Raw genomic sequence first — 19803 nt, 5'->3', positions numbered from 1 at the left:
ACATTATGGATTAGTCTGATAATTTACATGCAGCAACAGATTGATTAGAGGCAAGTTTTTAATAATAATAATAATAATCTTTATTTGTATATCACTTTTCAAAGCAGGGTTAGAAAGTGTGTTAACAATAAGAAAGAAACTAAAAGACAATAAAAGAGAAATGTGAGAAAGACAATGACTAAAAGTTTAAGAAAAGAAACTGAAGGGAGGGAAGAGCAAGAAGAAGTGACAGAGATATAAGAAGATAAAAAGGTTATGACAGCAAACAAATATAAGGAATACAATATTGGAAGAATAAAAACTACAAAAAATAAAAGATTAAAACAATCCAAAAATCTGTAATGAAAATTATAAAAATATAAAAATATAAAATATAAAAATAAAGAATATAAAACATAAAATATAAAAACATAAAATATAAGAGTATACAATTATAAAATATGAATATGAAATATAAATTTACAAAAATATAGAATTGATAAAAATAAAACATATAAAATATACATACATATATGAAATATACAATCATACAATTATAAAATATAAATGTAAATCATTTTTTTGATATAAAATACAAAAATAATAAAATACAGAATATAAAAATATAAAATTATAAAATCCTCCCAATGATACCGCCTGAAAAAACATCTGGATTAACCAGCTCAGATTACATCTCCTTTTTTATCTGCAAAACCAAAACAATGAGCTGAAAGAAGTGAGAACAGTTTGCCTTGAGTACTAACATTCATTATTGAGGCATAAAATCACAGCACAGACTGTTGGACTATGGTTGTGTCTGAAATCATTCAGTAAACTGTGTTTGGTCCAGTTTATAGTCAGTTTGTCATGTTGTGGAAGATATTACACCCCACCAGAGTCTCCCACAGTGCAGCAGGGAGGTAACAAACAACAGATGGTCACTTAGCCAGCAGAATATATATAAATATATATATCTATATATATATATATATATATATATATATATATATACATACCACCATGGATGAGGAAGAGAGCAATGACGTTATTAACAGAGCAGAGGAAGTCATTTTATGATTATAGTCTTCTACGTAAATCTCCCTGTTTGAAAACGGAGCAGTGAAAGACTGAGAGAGGACACTACCTTTATGTTCCTTTATGTGTGAGTTGCTAAAGGATCATGTTGCTGCTGGCTTGCTGATGTTTTTGTAAACTTTCTGTAGTAAATGTGAGCCGATGACTCAAACCAGTGACTGAGAGAACCATCAGGCTTCAAGAAACTCCTGATTCTTATTAGTGCTGCTAACAATGCTGCTGCTGAGCTGCGTTCAAGAACAACCCTCCACTGAACATCCAGACTAAACATGACACAACACACAATGTTATTCAGATCAGTGTTTCTTACACTTCTGGCCTCTCACATGATTTATTTTCAGAGTCTGGTGATCGATACTGACCCGACCCCGCCTCCATCTTTAACTCATATTTCTGATCGATCAATGCGTCACAGCATTTTACAGCATGTTGGCTAATGTACAGTTGCAGTAATCCTCCAGTTAATCAGATTTTAAAGAGATGAATCAGGCTGACTGTGCAGCTACATCCTGAAGGTCAGTGTGTGTGTGTGTGTGTGTGTGTGTGTGTGTGTGTGTGTGTGTGTGTGTGTGTTTGTGTGCTAAACAGATGATGTGTACAGTTTCTTATGATTCAGCGTTGTTTGAACAGAAAACGTCACCACACACTCTCTGTTGTTGGCAGCAGCGTTGTGTTGGAGCGTGAGGGTCCAGGGACTGACGTGCAGGTGTGTTATGTACAGTTAAAGCTGTGCGTTCATTAGGTGGACATCCAGCTCAGAAGCTGTCGTTTACAGGAACACGTCATGCAGTGGTTAAATGCTACTGTTAGCCAGTTTCGAATGTTGTTGTCTATGACTAAATCGATCAATAAGATGATGACTTTACTGATATCCTACTTTTAAACAACTAGTTACCAAGCAGCAATCTCCGGCCCCAAGATTCAAAGCCAATGCAGAAGTGTTAAAAACTACAGTTCCTCGAGCGTCCACTAGAGGCTGGCTGCGGAAACACCAGAAACCACATACACACCCATTCAAAGAAGACGATCTTTACAGCAGAAATAAACATGTTTACAGACTGGTTCAAAAACAGTTTAGGTCTGAATAGCTCATTTCTCTATCAGCACACACTGTACAGGGGGAATTTATTATAACTTGTTATTTTTTAAGATTTTAAACTTATGAGTTTTGCCCAAATAAGGGCGTGGCTGACTTGATTGACCGGCGGGAACACTGTAGCTGTTAGCGAGGAGGCTAAAGGCCTGCCTCTTTACCTCACACTAGCTTCACAGAAGTTAGGTTGAGTTCAGCATTTCCAATATGGCACCCGCCGATGATCGGCTTCAAACAGGGCTTCAGGAACAGATGGGTGACGTCACTAAGAGTAGGTGCAGACGTTGATTCTTACCTGTAACACAGCAGTATGACATTCATTCATTTAGCAGCCCTGCAGTGTTCTAGATCTCTACGGTTATTTGGAAATTGGCCTGACTACTGATACAAAGTGAGACAGCTAGGGTCTGAAGGTCAGAGAGAATTGATGCTGTTGGTGCCTTAGGGGTAAAACTAGTATCTAAATGATTTGGAGTTTGTTAATATTTGTCTGAGATAGTTGTATTGATAGCGTATCCTAACAGCTGAACTGTAGTGTTCAACAGAAGCCGTCTGTCCTTGAGCGTTTCCCTTCCTTTAATCCTCCTCTCCTACACAGTACATCTATCTGTTCACACCTCTCCTCATCCAGTCTCCATTCCAACCCTGATAACTCAATATCTCTCATTTCATCTCATTTCATCTCATTCCAGCTCATTGGCCTGTTATTGATCCTCTCTGTGTCGCAGAGCGTTCAACTGGAGGGGGGTGGTAGGGTGCTAATACTTCAATTATGATCACTCTCTGTGTAAGATTAATCCTATGGAAACTCTTCATTCGATGGATTCTGAGCTGAAGGAAGAGACTGAACTGAAGGATAGCGTGCTATCCTCACCACAGAGCAGGCGTTGGATTACTGAGTCCACGTTGGTTTCTAAAGACATGATGCGTTGACCATGACTGCACACAGCTGTTTGCACCAGGTCAATTTTGACCTCCAGCACTGAGAAGGAAGTCTTGAGGTCTGACTTGTGGCTTTCTGGCAGGTTGATTAGCACAGCCATTTTAATGTAGCTAGCAACTATATTGCTAGGTGGTATTGAGTACTTCTTGCTTTGTATAGTTTGCTTGTTTGCCATTTCCAATGATGTTGGTATGAATAAGTCCTTAAAGCTAGGGTTGGTAGTCATGGAAAACTAGCATGAATTTGAATGGAGCATTTCCTCAGGACTCCGTCTAACCCCTCTCCCCCTCACCTCAGAGCTCCTCCAAAACGACGCCCCCGTTCACATGCATGAGCACTACTGATTCGCGACCATATGATCATGACTGATTTAAAACTGGTCCTCAGCACATCGTTTGTGTTTTGTACTACGTTAACTCATGTCTCACTCAGCACTAAAAAATACCAAAACATTATTATAGTGAAAGTTAAAAACAAAAACAAACATGGAATGTACGCGCAGGAGGCGGGCAGAATGAGTATAACAAAAAGTGTATCTAAATCTGACTACCAACGCCAACTTTAATATGACGTAGCAATGGGTAGACTTGAGGAATATTAGACTCGAAAGAAAAAGTTGGAAAAGTGTGGGAGCATGAGGCTAAAAGAGTCTACTCTTTCTCCACCATCTTCGATTCCTCCTTCATCTTTATTTCTAATCAGACACGCAAAAGGTCATTCAGTTCAATGACATTCAATTCAATCTGTATGTATGTTTACTTATGATGCAGAAAAGTTGAATGAATTAATTAATTTAAGTAATCTTCGTCTTTATCTCTCAGGGAATAAGTGGAAATATTCCTGCACGGGAAACCTGAACAGACGTTTGTTCTCACCTGGGTGTGCTCACGTTTCAGTGTTTCCTTCTAGCGCACATTAAGCCTGCACACAGTTCATCCATCTCTCTGGTTTTCTACCTTTAATGTGCATCCAGAAAACAAATAATAAACCAAACGTTATGTAACTCACAGACGAGCAGAAACAGAACCAGAACCAGAGCCGACCCTTCAGCCTCCTCTGACTCTGATTCCGGGAGAATGTGAGGCCACAGAGTTCAAATCTGAAGTTATATAAATAGTTTCTTCTATAAATGATTCACCGTAGCATACTCTCAACCCTGACGTGCACGGAGGACTGAAACATCTCCTTCTCATTGAACAGGAAGCACCTTCAGCTCCATTCATAACTCAGCCCGCCATCTGAGTTCAGTCATCCGGGTCACGAAATAAGAAATAGTTGATTATTTTCTTATTCTTATTTACATTCATGAAACTATTCCAGGCTTGTTTCCATAACTACTGTAAAGACGTATATGCATGTTGGAGAATTTTTGGATTACTTGGTTTGTGGAATCGCCATCGTCCTGCAAACAGTCTTAATATTCTTGTGGATTAAACTTTAAGTTGTGTTTACGTTGTTTTATTTGGGACATTAAAGGTGTCTCATCTGAATGATTAGGTGTCTCATCTGAATGATTAGATGTACGCTGCTTTTGTTATAACATCCCTAAAAATGTCAAGCAGTGACAGACAGGCAGCTATCTGAGCTTTTAGAGGCTAAAGAGTGTTTCCTCTCAGAGCAGAGAGCGAGGTCATCCGTCGTGACCTCCGCGTCATTTAGTCGTTGTTGTGTGCATTAGCTAATGGGGTGACAGGGAGTGTGGGGTGTAATGAAATAATCAAGGGCTCCACAGCGGGAGGAGGAAGACTCTGTGGGCTTCATCAGTGGGATGTAAAGTGCTAACACAGCTAACTGCTAATTAGCTCAACAGGACTCCATCATATCGATCTGTACAGTGAGCCTCAGCTCCTCTCAGAGCTGCAGGAGATCTACAGAGAGAGAGTTATAGAGGAGTCCAAACATCCACCTCAGAGATTCATCACGTTTATCTTTCCCCATCGAGCAGCTTTAACATGTGAGTGACAGAGTTAGATAACTAGACATTTGAATACTGTTATATAAATAAAAAATATCATAAATATAATTATTAAAAATGCAGACAGTGTGGGGTGCAAATGATGAGTTATGCATTAATAAATGAATAATGGATTAATATGATTAATTGAATAAAATGTGAATCAGTGTTACAGTCATCATAAAAACTGTGAATCTGTCACGTAAACAGGCGCTGCACCTTAAATAATACGAGAAATATGAAATAATTTCCTGGTTTGCAATAAAAGCCACAGAGTCTGATCAGCCTCTTTGTTTTATGAATTAATTGTGTAAGATGCTTGATTCTGATTGGTCAAAACCCCTTGACAACGGTTATTAACTTTCACTAACATAAGCAACACCAGAGACAAACTGATCACACGTCATGTCAAATCAATCCACGGAAAAGAGTTCAGACAAATTTAGCTTCTGCTTGTTGTCACCGTAAGGTGAGGTAGAACCGTTAGTTTCTGTTAGCATCAATACAATGTGGCTTAAACGTTAGTTTCGATGAGCATCAAAACAATGTAGCTAAACGTTATTTTCGGTTAGCATCAACACAATGTGGCTAAATGTTAGTTTCGGTTAGCATGCTAAATCGGCAGGCTACAGACATTTTCATATTGGATCCTTCAGGTTGGACAAGATCCTCCTCTTCGCATCCAGGACTTGTCAGTCCTGTCGGGATTCTATTTCCCATAATTAGTATCAGAAATACTTTATTTATCCTGGGGAGGGAAATTCGGTCATTACAGAGCTCATATAAACAGTATGTAAAAAAGTCAAAATATTAAAAGGATAAGGAATAAAATAAGATATAAATATCAATAAAATAAAATAAAAAAAAATATATACAGAGCTCAGAATAGTTAGACTTACCAATTTACAAAAGCCCCGGGAATGAAGGAGATATATACAAGGATGTTAAAATGGCAGGGTTATTGCACAGAGTACAGGTTATAGTTCAGTGATCAGAGAAAGGAGTTGTACAGTCTGATGGCCACAGGCAGGAGAGACTTCCTGTGGCATTCTGTGGTGCATTTAAGTGGAATGAGCTGCTACCTGCTAACCGTACATTATCCCGTACTTATACAGCACATCTCAAAGATCTTGGCAAAACAAGATCGACTGAAAGAAACAATAACAGTTCATTATGAAAATAATGATTATAATAATGAACTGGATGAATGTTAGCGTTGTAGGTGGATAACTAAATGTTCGCCCAGAGTTGAAGCTGTTCCATCGGGGTGTTTCATAGTTTATGGCCTTTAAAATGTGAAAGAGACTTACTAATCATAAACATGAATTCATTAATAGATCTTTTAGCTCCAATATTAAACACACGTCCCATCAGTCAGTCTGTGTAAAGATTTAATTGTGCCTATAAAGACGATATGTACACTCTGTAAACAAAGGAATTATATCCTTGCGGCTCAGTGAGACTCTTTATGTTGAATGAAGTGTCCACACCCTTTAAGAGCATCAAGCACACAATGTTTTTTTTATGTTTGTGTCCTTTAATATCCTAATCCATAACTAAACCTGCTGGTCTATAAGCAGCAGTGTAATATCTCCATCCTGCTCTGGTTCTGGTTCCTCTGAAGGATTCTCCGTGATGTGCATTAGTTCTGTTTCCTCCTCAGCCAATCAGTGATCAGGTTTTCAGACAGGCAGTGTGTCTGCAGAGGGAGGAGATGAAAAATGCATCGCAGCATCCACGGAGGCTAAAAACAGAACAGGACCGAGAGACCCCCCCTCGGGGCGCTCTGTTACTCCTCTGTGTCGTCACACAGCCAATCAGACACCTCCTTCCTCCTGCTGTTGTCACTGGACACTGACTTCCTTCTACTCCCTGCATCCAGCAGCAGCACCGTGGTTTACTGTGTGATTGAACTTCAGCTGATTGTTGATGCTGCAGAGACAGCGTGTGTTTTAAGAGACGCTCAGTCCTCCTCCTGCAGAGCTCTGCGCTCCCCTCGACTCTCTGATGGGTCTGAATGTGACACAAACACTCAGAGGCACTTAAGAGCAGACTGGGTGTCTGAAAGAGGCATGTCTGAACACACACACACACGCACGCACGCACGCACACACACACACACACACACACACACACACACACTCAGAGCAGAGAGGGCGTGGTGAATTATTTATAAACTGTGAGGTCATGATGAATTCATGATGACTCCCAAACACAGAACTCCTTTTTGGATGTTACGGTGTTTGGACGTCCTGCCTAAACCCAACCGAACCTTCACATCGTCACACACCGACACAGACACATTTGTTTTGGGAGACAGAAAACGTCTGTCTGTATCGCTCTAAAAGACAATAACCAAAAGTCTATTTCATTTAAAGAATCTGTCGTGTAGTCAGAGATCGGTGCCAGCTTCAAGGATTTCAGTGTTTACAAGTTGTGAGCGTTCAGATGTGAACCAGTGTGTTTGTTTTGGAAGGAGTGAAGAGTAGAGTTTTGTAAAAATGTCAGCGTGTGTTGTCTCATCGCTTGCTGTGATCCTGGCTCAGCATTGCAAACACTTTTGGTTCAGATGAAACTCTAAACCGGGACAGATCCTGACAAATTTATGAAGCATGTTTTAAGACCCCCCAAGCACCCGCCCTGTCCAAAGGGAAGACTTCCTGCTGTGAGGGGATGCATGTGAATGGTCAACTCAAGAAAATGTTTCTACTAGGGATCTCTGTCAAGTCTATCTGCTCGGGATGTACTTGTTTAGTCGACTAAAATGATTTAATAGTGTCTCGCTAGTCAGCGCCAGAAGTAGTTGTTGGTTAAACTGATTATTAATATTTTTTTATGATTCTAGCTCTGAAATGTGGGTCACATGTTGTGTCCTCGCTGTAGTTCAGCCTTCCTCCACTAGCTGGAGCTGTAGCTCTGGTTAATGTCTGCTGCCATAATGGATGGAAGAGGAGCACAGGTGATGATGCCATCTGGTAGTGGGCGTGGTTTGTCAGTATGTTGATCTAGTAAATGGAGATAAAGTTATATGTAGGCTGTGTCTGGTTAAACTGACATATAACCACTCCACCAGAGCAATGAGGAACCAGCACAGGCATGAGGACGTTAACGTGTTTGGTCCGTCACAGCACCGGATCTGATAGGTTTCTATTCTAGTCAATGTTTTAACTTCCACTGGATCCGCTTGGTTGCGTTCCAGCTGCGTCTCTGAACCGGCAGGTCGGAGCCCTACGGATCAGAGATGCAAGACTTCTATTTTTGCCAGATGCCGGAGCACGATGCATCAATCTCAACAGAGCAGATGGAGCGGGACAGAAAGTCAGACACCAAAACAAACTGAAAACAGGGGCGCTGGTGGCCTAGCGGTCTAAGCGCCCCACGTACGGAGGCTACAGTCCTCGTCGCAGGGGTCGCCAGTTCGATTCCCAGCCGGTCGTCCGTTTCCTGCATGTCTTCCCCCTCTCTCTACCCCCTCGTTTCCTGTCTCTCTTCGGCTGTCCTGTCCAATGGAGGCGTGAAGGCCAAAAAATATAACTTAAAAAAATAAATTAAAAAAATGAAAACATCCGGTTAATTTTCAGAATAAAACACTCTTTGTTATCACCAGATCGTATTTCACTTAACTACAACAACAAACCAGGAGCCAGGCCTGGAGTCAACAGGTCAGAGGTTTTCAGAGGACCAGTAAAGGCTGATTTATACTTCTGCGTTGAATCAACGGCGTACCCTACGCCGGGGGTCCGCGTAGCTCCCGTACCTACGCCGAGGCCTACGCACGTAGCTGACGTGCACCTCCTCCAAAATGTAACTCCACGTAGAGCCGACGCGGACCGCAAGCCCTGTGATTGGTCCGCTCGGCGGCTTTGTCTTTTCCGCATTTACAGCACTTCCGGGATCCCGGACATCGGCCGCACATCGGCCGTGTATTTCATCTCCTCCTCTCTATTCTTCATGTAATCATGTCTGTATGATAAACAGCAACATGTATCAGCTGTAGATTAACATAACACGCTCTGAATCGCTGTGGAAAAGTCAACAGAGATCATAACAGGACCGGAAGCAGGCAGCCGGCTATCAGAGAGACCGCACTGCCCTCAGGCGTTTCGGCGGAGAATTGCTGCGCGACACGGACACACCGACGCACAAGTATGTGGTGCTCATGTCTGCGTCAGCCCCTGCTGCGTAGGGGAGACGCAGAAGTATAAATCAGCCTTAAGACAACATGGATGAGGAGAGGAGGAGGAGAATCCTTGATTCCGTAATTACCGCGGTAAAACCTCGGTCACATGACTCCAGCTGTCTGGAGGTCCTGCTCCGAACTGCGTTCTGAAGACCAACCAGCGGATTGGAGATCGGACACGGATCTGGTGGAAGTACCGTGTAACCTGCAAGGAGGACTGAAGGCTGCTGTAGCTAGCTCTGCTAGTGGTAGATCCACTCAACCTGTTTCAGTCTTGTTTTCGTCGATTCTTCTCCTGAACGTCATGTTGCACAATGTTTCAAACTGAGGGGGCGTGTCCTGTGGGAAATGACATCAGTGCAAACCTTCTATCCTGACGATTATTTGATGTCAAAGGTTAACAAACTTAAACAAATGTTCAACCTCTGCATTAAAACATGAGCTCATAAACACTGATGTTTACCTGCTATGTCAATATGATGACATTAGATGCTGTGATGCTTTAAAGAAAATGTCTCCATTCAGGTCGCGTACTCGTCGTTTTTATTAGGATGTTTTTGTTTTGTCTCAGGATGGAGGAGTGGTTTTTAAAAGGAGGGATGAAGAGATTGGATTTCACTTAAACAAAGGAGCTGTGACAGCGAGTGATATGAAGGAGCATCAAATGTGATTATCCCTCCTCCCTGTCATCCATCCAACTCCACCCTCCCTCTCTCCTCCTCGCCACCTTGTGGTCTCCTTTTCTGTTTCCTTGTTTCTCAAAGGAGAGAGAGAGGAGAGGTGGTCTGGGACATTTTGTCCTCTCTCTCCTCCTCTCTACTGCTGTCTTTGTCTGTTTGTCTCTCTTGCACTAGGATTAGAGAGGACGTTTTTCTCCCACGGCCGCAGGGTTTATATTGATCCATACGTCTTTGAGCTGTTCGCACAGATAAAAAAATCTAATGTGGAGAGAAGGAGGGAGCGAGACGGAGAGATTGCTCCTCTCCTACAAAATAAAGGCCGTAACTCTGCGTTATTCCTTTAGGATCTCACTCAGAAATCTCATTACACAGGCTTCAGTTTCATTGCTGTTAGGTAGAATTAGCATCGTGTAGGACGGAGGAGCTCATCAGCACTGTGAGGTTTAAAGATCGTCCCTCTGAAGAGACGCTGTAATGTGTCCCGCAGAAATAAGAGCAGGAGTATTACCTGACTTATTGGAGCAGATAATCGCTGCAGGAGTTTACACTTCTGCATTAAAGATTAGTTCTGCAGGAGGTTTGGGTTTGTGATTGAGTTTAGGATGTAAAGTATGATGTCATCAGGAGCAGTCTGGAGCTGGTTCAGGTCCAGGACGAACCTCAATGTTTGTCCAAGGTCATGTTGGAGGTTTCTGGTTCAGTGCTGCTGGAGGGACGCTCAGACAAATTGTGCCTTTAAAAAATGTGAAACTCAGTCATTAAAAAACAGCCGCTCAGACAGTTTGTCTGCTCATGTGTCTAAAACGAGGACAAGGTGTGTGAAAAGTGTGTTTCTTAAATCAGCGCCCCCTTGTGGCAGGTGTTCTGGCAGCTTTTGCACATCATGTAGCTCATGTTGTGAGACAAAAACAGTTCGGTCATTGTTGGTTTTAAAGCGTGTCGCTGATGTTAAGGAAAAAACGTCTTGACCTTGTTTCTGACTGAAACAAAGGCAGAGGTTGTGTGTGATGTGTTTATGTGTGTTCATGTATGTGTGTGTTATTGTGTGTATTGTGTGTATTGTGTGTGATCTGTTTGTGTGTTATTGAGTTCAGGCAACAGAGGGAACAGTAAAATGTCAGGGAACGCCTGCTGTCTGTTTGAACCAACCTCCCTGCACAGAGGCTTCAAATAATAATTATATTATGTGTGTGTGTGTGTGTGTGTGTGTGTGTGTGTGTGTGTGTGTGTGTGTAAGACCCCCTGCTGTGTGAGTAAGCACAGACAGGTTTCTCTGAATTTTGAATCAAGGTCAGTTCACTTCAAATTATACAGTAAAAAAAATACACACACACACACACACACACACACACACACACACACACACACACACACACACACACACACACACACACACACACACACACACTCAGAGCTTGGAAGTGATATTCAGCATGTGATTGTTATTGATCTGATCAGACGTGGTGCTGGGAGGTTTGTGACTCAGCAGACTGCAGGATGGTTCACCTGAACTCCTCTGACGTCTCAATCAATCTTTATTTATAAAGCGACAAATCCCAACAAATGTTATCCTCAGACTCTTTCCAAACAGAGCAGGTCTAGACCGTACTCTATGTTCTATTATTAACAAAGACCCGACATCAAGACAGGATAAGATCCAGTCCCATCTTACAGACAGGACTCAGTCTGATCTCATCTTAATCCACCATGAGCAGAGCACTTTGCAGCATTTAGCAAGTTACAGCGGCAAGGACAAACTTCCTTTAACAGGCAGAAACCTCCAGCAGGACCAGACTCATGTTAGACACACATCTGCTGTATCGGTTTATCAGTGTCAGGGTTTACAGGTGTGAGTGTCAGTGGATAAAACTCTGACAGTATTCTTATTGTTCGAGGCAGATGGCTGTCTCAAATGAGTCTGGTTCAAGCGGCAACCTCCGGTCTAAAAATACGAGTCCAATGTGGAAATTCTAAAAAACGCAGTTCATCGAGGATCCGCTTGAGGCTGGCTCTGGAAGTACCTGAAACCATATACACACCAATTCAAAAAAGCCAATCTTTACAGCAGAAATAAACATGTTTACAGCCTGGTACAGAAGACGAGTGTAGTCTGGATAGCTCATTTCTTGCACACACTGTAGGGGGGGTGAATTTTTTTCTAATGAGGCAATTTCGAAGATATTGAGATTAAGAGTCTTCCAATGAGAGGCACAGCTGACTTGATTGACAGGCGGGAACACTGTAGCTATTGGCGAGGAGGCTCAAAGCCCGCCTCTTTACGTCACAATCGCTGGACAACAGTCTTTATGCAGTCTATGGTCTGGTTCTGCTCGAGGTTTATGCCCATGGTGGATTACGGTGGGGTCAGACTGAGTCTCTGTTCATGATTTAATATAGAGTGTTCTAGACCTGCTCTGTTTGTAAAAGCGTCTTGAGATAACGTTTGTTGTGATTTTGCGCTATACAAATAAAGATTGATTGATTGATTTTGATGAGGAATGAGGTGTATTATCTTCATGTTCAGTCTTCATCTGGTCCCTCTGATCGCTCTGTAGCTGCTTAACAGCTCAAACTCTCTTTACTGATCTCAGGCTGCTGTCTTTGAAAACACTAATTTCATTTAGCTACTGGCTCTTTAAGACGCTTCAAAGCACTCCCGAAGTCTGCATTCTGGAACCCAGCATTCTAGAAGCCTCCTCAGCTGCTGCTATGCAACAAAGTTGTGTTTCTCCTTTTTAAAATGGACAAACTTTTGATGTCATGATTTGAGCAAATCTCGTGTTGATCTCGCTGAATTCTCATGTGACGTTCAGAACAGCCCGCAGTCTCATTCTGGGATTACCCAAACGCACGTTTACGAAACTTGGCCCATGTTTAGTTTTGACATCCAACATTTTAACCTATTACATACACATTACACATATTTATGTGTAAATTATAAAAAAAGGACTACACCACCTCTTTACGTTTAACTTTCATCCCCTTTTAAGAATATTAACACCCTTCCTCAGCTCCTGTACTCATGTTCCTGATTTGCTTCCTTACTTTATGTCAGTTTCTTCTGAGTCTGAGCTCCATCGTCTCTGAAACAACACTTTTATCAGGAACACTTTATATCCAAAGCTTTGTATGTTTTCCTAAAGAATCTCTGAGTCTGGTTTTTGTTTTTTTGATTGTAAGTTTGAAGATGATGCAGTGAAGATGTGCAGTTGACAGCTTCAGGTCGTTTGTCCTCCCGTCACGTCTGTCTGCAAGATGATAACGTGATGTTCCTGAGTGAGCCAAAGAGAAAGAAACAGCAGGAAATGATGAGAGAGCGAAATGTGACGGAGCTAATTGGGAGGCCAGGGCAACAAATATCCACAAACCAAACTCCCCGTGACTCCGGGTCAGACCGAGCGTCTGCTGACTCCAATCATACAGATTCAATAAGGGCTGCAGGACACTGCTGCTCGCCATCACACCGAGGTAAACAGACAGATACAAGCTTACACAACCATTCAGTGTTTGAATGTTCTTCACACTGAGGTTTTAAATCTCTCATAAAAAGATAAATAGATGATCCTGGATGGATTTTGTGCTCGCTCTACTCCATCAAGTGTTTTGCAGGAGCAGGTATTTCATCTCCTTCCTCATATAGTGAATAAACTCAGACTCTAATTTCTGCTCCATAAACCCCGGGTGATGTGGACCCACAGCGTCACTTAGCCGGGACAGCTTTATGGGTAAATGTTCGGTCCAGTTTCATTAGTATGCTGACGGAGCGGTGAGGGAAGACACAGAGGAGACAGACAGGAGGAGAGATAAAGACAGGGGCGGAACAAAAAGAGACAAAGGTTTGGAAAATGGGGGAATGAGTCGAGTTTTTTTGGCTGTGAATGAATAAAAAGAGTCTCTTTATCTGTCCTGTTTCTCGTCTCTGTCCTCTGAGGTCATCGTGTCCTGTCACGGTTTGGTTTTAGTCCCGTCCTCCCTCTCTGGTTCTGATTGGTCGGGTCTGAGACAGGATGAAGTCACCGTTGGCAGTAAGGCACTGTGTCAGAGAAGTAGGACAGCAGTCTCAGAGCCACAGCCGAGGCGAGCAGCACATTAACATTTTGTTTCTGGCTCATTCACACAAAATCACCTCCAACTTTTTATCAGCTGATCGATGAGCTGACTTCAGTCTGACCCACATCCAGGGCTGGGGTTCACTTTCAGTGGGGTTTGGGGAAAAAAAAAGGCCCCCTTTCATAACCTCTGATACTAGGCCACTCAACTCCTTTCAGAGAAACATGCAGCTCAACAAAGATACTCTTAATAAGAACAGAAACATCATCTTTATGATAGTTATCTCTGCAGCTAACACAGGAAGAAAAACTGGACTGAACCAAAATTTTAAAAGCATCTAAAGACGATACTGTCTGCATCTTTGAAGAGGATCCACCTTGTTGCAAACATTTTATTTGTTTAGGTGCAGTGTTGCTGTAAATACAGTATGTGTGAGTGAAACTCAACTCATCTCTATTTATATATTACCTTTCATACAGACGAGCATGCAGCCCAAAGAGCTTCACCAAAGAACAGAGACAGAAAATAACAGAGATGGGTAAAATGATAGAGACATAATCATTAAAAATACTTAAAAATAGAATAGAATAGAATAAGATACAATAGAATATCACAGAAAAAATGAATTGATTAAATAAAACATGTTAAAATAAAAATAATTAAAATATAATATATAAAATGAAATATAATACAATAAAATAATCATTAAAAAAATACTTTTAATAAATAAATAAGGGTAGAAGGCAAAATTAAAAATCACTTAATGTTCAGAGGAACAGATACATACAAAAAATAAATAGATAACTAAATAAATAGGCTACATAAATGTTGTTAAAACAATGATGATATTATTATTATTATCATTATAATTATTTTTAGTATTATTAGTATTATTTATTATATTTTTGTTATTATTATTAATAGTAAGAAGAAGAAGAAGAGTAATAATGTAATCCAGGGCTAAAATTGAATTAATCCAAAATAAAAACCATATTAAAAAAGTAAATCTTTCATTTTCTTCAAAAAAGAAGAGTAAGCGAGGAGTTAAAGAGTAAACAACAGACTTGAAAGCTACCTGTCGGTTTCTGCAGCTGTAGAAACATCAGGATCAGTCTGCTGCTCGTTCAAACAGCTTCTTATGATTAAAAATAGATCCTGAGACACAGAGCTGCAGAGACTCTGATTGGCTCCTTTTATATCCTGTTTAGTTATTTCAGAGTCATCACAGAGACGCTGTGCACCATCCAGTTTCTGATTCTACTTTGTGTTTATCTGAACTAATAATGTGTCTGAGTCGTGTTTATCAGAGCCGAGAGCAGTCCTGAGTCCTAATCTCTCAGACTATCAGACTATCAGTCTGCTTTCAGCAACATGCTGACTCACTGGAGGCAATAAAGAGCAGCCTTTATTTATCTGTAGGGAGGCCGATCCTTCAGCCAACGCTCAGGGAGCTCCTATACACCGTCTGGAAACACAGTCTTACAGCAGCGTTTACTGGGATTTAATAAGGTCTTTCTTTAAGGCACTGTGGGAAGCAGTTTGTAGTGTACTGCAAACAGAAAAGTCAGAAAGGTCTTCAGAGGATAGCTAGCTATTTTATCAGTTACTTTTTTGAAGTAACTAACAGATGAAGAGGAGGAGTCACTCTCAGGTGTCCCCTCTATGACTCCTCCCCATGTCTGACCCCTCCCCCTGCCGGACTCCTCCCCCTCTCTGACTCCTCCACTCTTCCACTCTTCCTGCTCTCTGTGACTAAAAGAACCATCATTTACTAAATGAACATCATGCTATGTTGAATAAGAAACTAAAATCGTTAGTGTTTACTGAGGGAACAAATCAATTGAGGAGGACGAACATTTACTTTAGACTGATATACAATCAGAGGAGTCGCCCCCTGCTGGACTTTAGAAACAATGCAACCTAAAGCCTGGTTTATACTTCTTTGTTGACCCTACGCAGCAGTGGTCGACGCCAACATCAGATCCTCAAACTTGTGCATCGAGGTGCCCGTGTCACTCTGCAGTACCCCACTGAAACACTAGAGGGCAGTGTGGTCGCCTGTTTCCTGTCCCGCTAGGTTTTCTGCTTTTTCACAGAGACTCAGAACGTGTCATGTTAATGTAGAGCTGTTTATCATACAGACATGATTACAGGGAAGAACAGAGAGGAGACGGAGGAAGAGATGAAATACACGACTGATGGACGGCGATCCAGGAAGTGCTGCAAATACAGGAAATACCATGCCAACCTATCACAGGGCTTGCAGTCCGCGTCTATTCGACCAGTAGTTACATTTTGCACGAGGTGCGCATTGGCTACATTTGTAGGTCTCTGCGTAGGTACGGGGGCTACGCAGAGACCTACGATTTGACGCAGAAGTATAACTCAAGCTTAAGTCACTTCCACGTTAGCTTTTCATTGAAAACCAGAGGCACGCATACTCGTGTAGCTTACGTGATGCATGAGAATGTTAACTGTAGTTCACTTAATGTCCACTGGTGTCGCTATAAACAACTATTGGTGTGACCAAACCAGAATGAAGGTATCCATGTACATAAATAAATATATTTGCTGATGGTCCACTGACTGGCCTTTGGTTCATCTGAGGCTCTTCGTTAATAAAGGGATTCAGCAGCGTTAATCTTCACTTACCGCTCAGTTCATGGAGGGTAAATGTCTCTGTACATGGAGAATAACGTCTGTGTATAAAGGCTGTAATGTCCTCTCCTCCACGCTGACGTCCTGCAGTTAAACAACGTCTCTCACTCTGATGGCGTGTAGCAGCCTGAGGTTACAGTCATCTGTAGTATTGAATGGACGTCATTAAAGTGTTGACACATTCATATTGTGAGGCTGAGCGTGCTTTGTCAGAGAAATGGCTTTAACGGCACAGCCGAGAGCGACCGTCACGCTGTACATGATGCATGTTTATTACAGAGAAGTTTCATCTGTAAAATCAATATCCTGTCATATGTTGCTCTCCATCTTCTGCGCTGGGCTCACATGTTTCCTGTGTTTACTCCACATCAGAGTCACCTCGGTCTGTTCTGTGGAGTAAACACACCACGTTACAGAAGAAGACGAAGAAGGAGTGTACGTGCTGCTTGAATTCAGATCTTTAATCTCTGCACAGCACCGTGTTTCAGACAGCAGCAGCTCTGACTGTAAGGTATCAGCGTCTGGTTCAAAGTGTCTGCAAAATCTTCTGCACGATCTAAATGTCCTTTGCTGTCGTCAGACGCTAACTCAAGAGCCTTCTGATCTTGCTCCCATCATGCACTCACAGAATGATCTCCATTTAATCCTGGCTTACTTCTTTTTGCAAACACATCTCTCTGATTACCTCCATCCTCCAAGTCAGCAACCGAGTAAAGACGCTCCTTCACCTGTGAGTGTTTTGCAGCTCCTCCTGAGGGACTCTGAGGGACCCTGAGAGCCCCTAGACCAGATGATATGTTTAATCTGTCCACTGAGCTCTGAGTCTGTCAAGCCATCTCCTCCTCTTTGGAAGTGTCTGAAGAAACCTCCCAAAGGAGAACCACTTCCACTTTCATTTCCCAGCTCCTCGTCTCTCTCTGAAGCTTAGCTTAGATGTCCCGAGGCCCAGACTCCTTTCAGTATGTTATACCTGAGATCCTGAGATCTCAGAGCTGTGTCAGAAATATATACAATATTTTTATGACTGTCGGTCTGAAATGTCGGTCACATGTTGTGTCCTCGCTGTTTTTCAGCCTCCCTCCACTAGCTGGAGCTGTAGCTCTGGTTAATGTCTGCTGCCATAACGCTCTAAAGCCAAGAGGCAACCTCTGGTCTAAAAATATGAGTCCAATGCGGAAGTGCTAAAAACTGCAGTTCATTGGGGCGCTGGTGGCCTAATGGTCTAAGCGTCCCACATACACTGGCTATAGTCCTCTTTGTTGAGGTCACTGGTTCGACTCCCGGCCGCGACCATGTCCTGCATGTCCTGCATGTCTTCCTCCACTCTTTACTCCCCACATTTCCTGTCTCTCTTCAATTGTCCTATCATAAAAGAACAAAAGCACCCCCAAAAATGAGAGGAACAGCTGACTTGATTGACAGGCGGGAACACTGTAGCTGTTGGCTAGGAGACTCAAAGCCCACCTCTTTATGTCATAATCGCTTGACAGCAGCAATATGGCTCCCGCCGTCAATTGGCTTCAAAACAGCGCTCAGAAACAGATGGGTGACGTCACGAAGACTACCTCCATTATTTATACAGTCTATGGGTTGATATCAGGTGCTGAGTTTTAGAATGATCCTGTCTGTAGGTGTAGGAGTCTCACTCTGTGGTTGGTGCTGCTGTGGATTCTCATTAATCTCTTACTTTATCACAGTCCTTCACATGTGCTCCCTGTAACGCTTCCCTGACTCAGGTGTGTGTGTTCAGGTCCCAGCTGACTGTGTTTAACTGTACTTACACTCTGCTCCTGAGGGAGAACACTCAGAGTACACTCCGCCCGCTGTTTGCTGCAGTCTAAAAGAAAAAACATCAAACATGGACGGAGGTTTCCTCTGAGCCAACACATTAAAGAAGGAGAGAGAGTTTCCCCTAAAGTCCGGCCTCGCTTCAGACCTCTCATTGATTTAAGTTGGAGGAGACGTGCTCTGAAACCGATGACAGTCTGACTCCTTATATCCATAAAGCTTCAGACAGTGCTCCTAAATCAGGGAGTGGAGCGTGTGCATGTTCTGCAAAAGCTGCATTTCTCATTTATTAACACTCTCTGTTGTTCTGTTGGAAACTCGAGAGGCAGACGTCAGGATTATCAGGAAACATGATTTTACAGACGGTCCATCAGGAAGTTTGTCTTGACTACATGAGCACTTCCTGTTAGATTTCTGTTTTAAATAATGAATATATTATTTATTTTATGACAGAAATGTGCAGTTTCTGAATTTAATGAGTCATAAAAACTTTTAGGTGTTGGAAATTCCAAACATAACATTTATAAATAGTATGAAGGAGTTTCATTCCTCAAGATTTATTCATGACGGATGCAGATGCCTTTCCTTGAGTTTCAAATACTCTGAACTCGTGAATTTAACCAAGCATTTTCTTTCCAACACATATATATATATAACTTATTTAACTTTATGACCCATCCTTTCTGCTCCAGGCGTTCAGCCAGGCTTACTCCACCCAGCGTAAGGTGGCAGCAGACGGAGAGACCAATGAGGAGACGCTGCTGCAGGAGTCCGCCAGCAAGGAGGCATACTATATGGGTCGTCTGCTGGAGCTGCAGGCCGAGCTGAAGCACAGCCGAGCCAGTGCCTCCAGCTCACAGGCCGACAACGAACACCTGACCGGGCTGCTGCAGGAGCTCAGAGAGGTACAGTACAGAGGGAGGGGTTAGGAGAACCATACAACAGAAATGTGGATTTGCGTCATGTTTATAGTTGTCTTCCTAAAACTGCCATATCAGGAGGTGAGTTATCTGTCTTGCATGCAGCTCCAGCTCTGTTTCTCTGATGTGTCTCAGCAGAGTAACGAGATGTTGGAGCTGCAGCGGAGTCGGATGCGGGAGGAGATCCGGGAGTACAAGTTCAGAGAGTCCCGGCTCCTCCAGGACTACACGGAGCTGGAGGAGGAGAACATCTCTCTGCAGAAACTGGTCTCCACGCTCAAACAGAACCAGGTGATTCACACTGACACAACACAGGAGCAAGAGAGCTACATATCAACAAACATCTAGTCCTCAACATCAGCTTTAAACTGCAACCAAACAAACATTCACAGCAGAGAAACGGAGCACAGGCTGGACGCTCAATGAGCTGCTCAAAGAAACAGTTTACAAAGTTCATCAGTCT

General features: G+C 42.4%; 1 protein-coding gene across 7 annotated transcripts in view; it reads left to right on the top strand.

The window, feature by feature from the left end:
- The window catches only part of LOC117804905 (protein bicaudal D homolog 1-like), a 43790-nt gene that overhangs the window by 1600 nt on the left and 22387 nt on the right, over positions 1–19803 (top strand). For 5 of the 7 annotated variants that reach the window (XR_004629288.1, XM_034673360.1, XM_034673357.1 and 2 more), the window contains exons 2-3: positions 19113–19325; positions 19479–19631. Coding sequence is in view for 6 of the 7 variants with exons in the window: in XM_034673360.1 (XP_034529251.1) it covers positions 19113–19325; positions 19479–19631 (366 nt within the window). In the remaining variant the exon portion in view is untranslated. Of the gene's footprint in view, positions 1–13297; positions 13393–19112; positions 19326–19475; positions 19632–19803 lie in introns of those variants that run through there. The other 2 variants (XM_034673362.1, XM_034673358.1) reach the window with 2 other exon arrangements.

This window comes from Notolabrus celidotus, chromosome 21 (assembly GCF_009762535.1).
Source record: "Notolabrus celidotus isolate fNotCel1 chromosome 21, fNotCel1.pri, whole genome shotgun sequence".
Taxonomy (NCBI): Eukaryota; Metazoa; Chordata; class Actinopteri; order Labriformes; family Labridae; genus Notolabrus; species Notolabrus celidotus.
The sequence above is the reverse complement of the archived record's forward strand: the minus strand, read 5'-3'. Positions and strand labels throughout refer to the sequence as shown.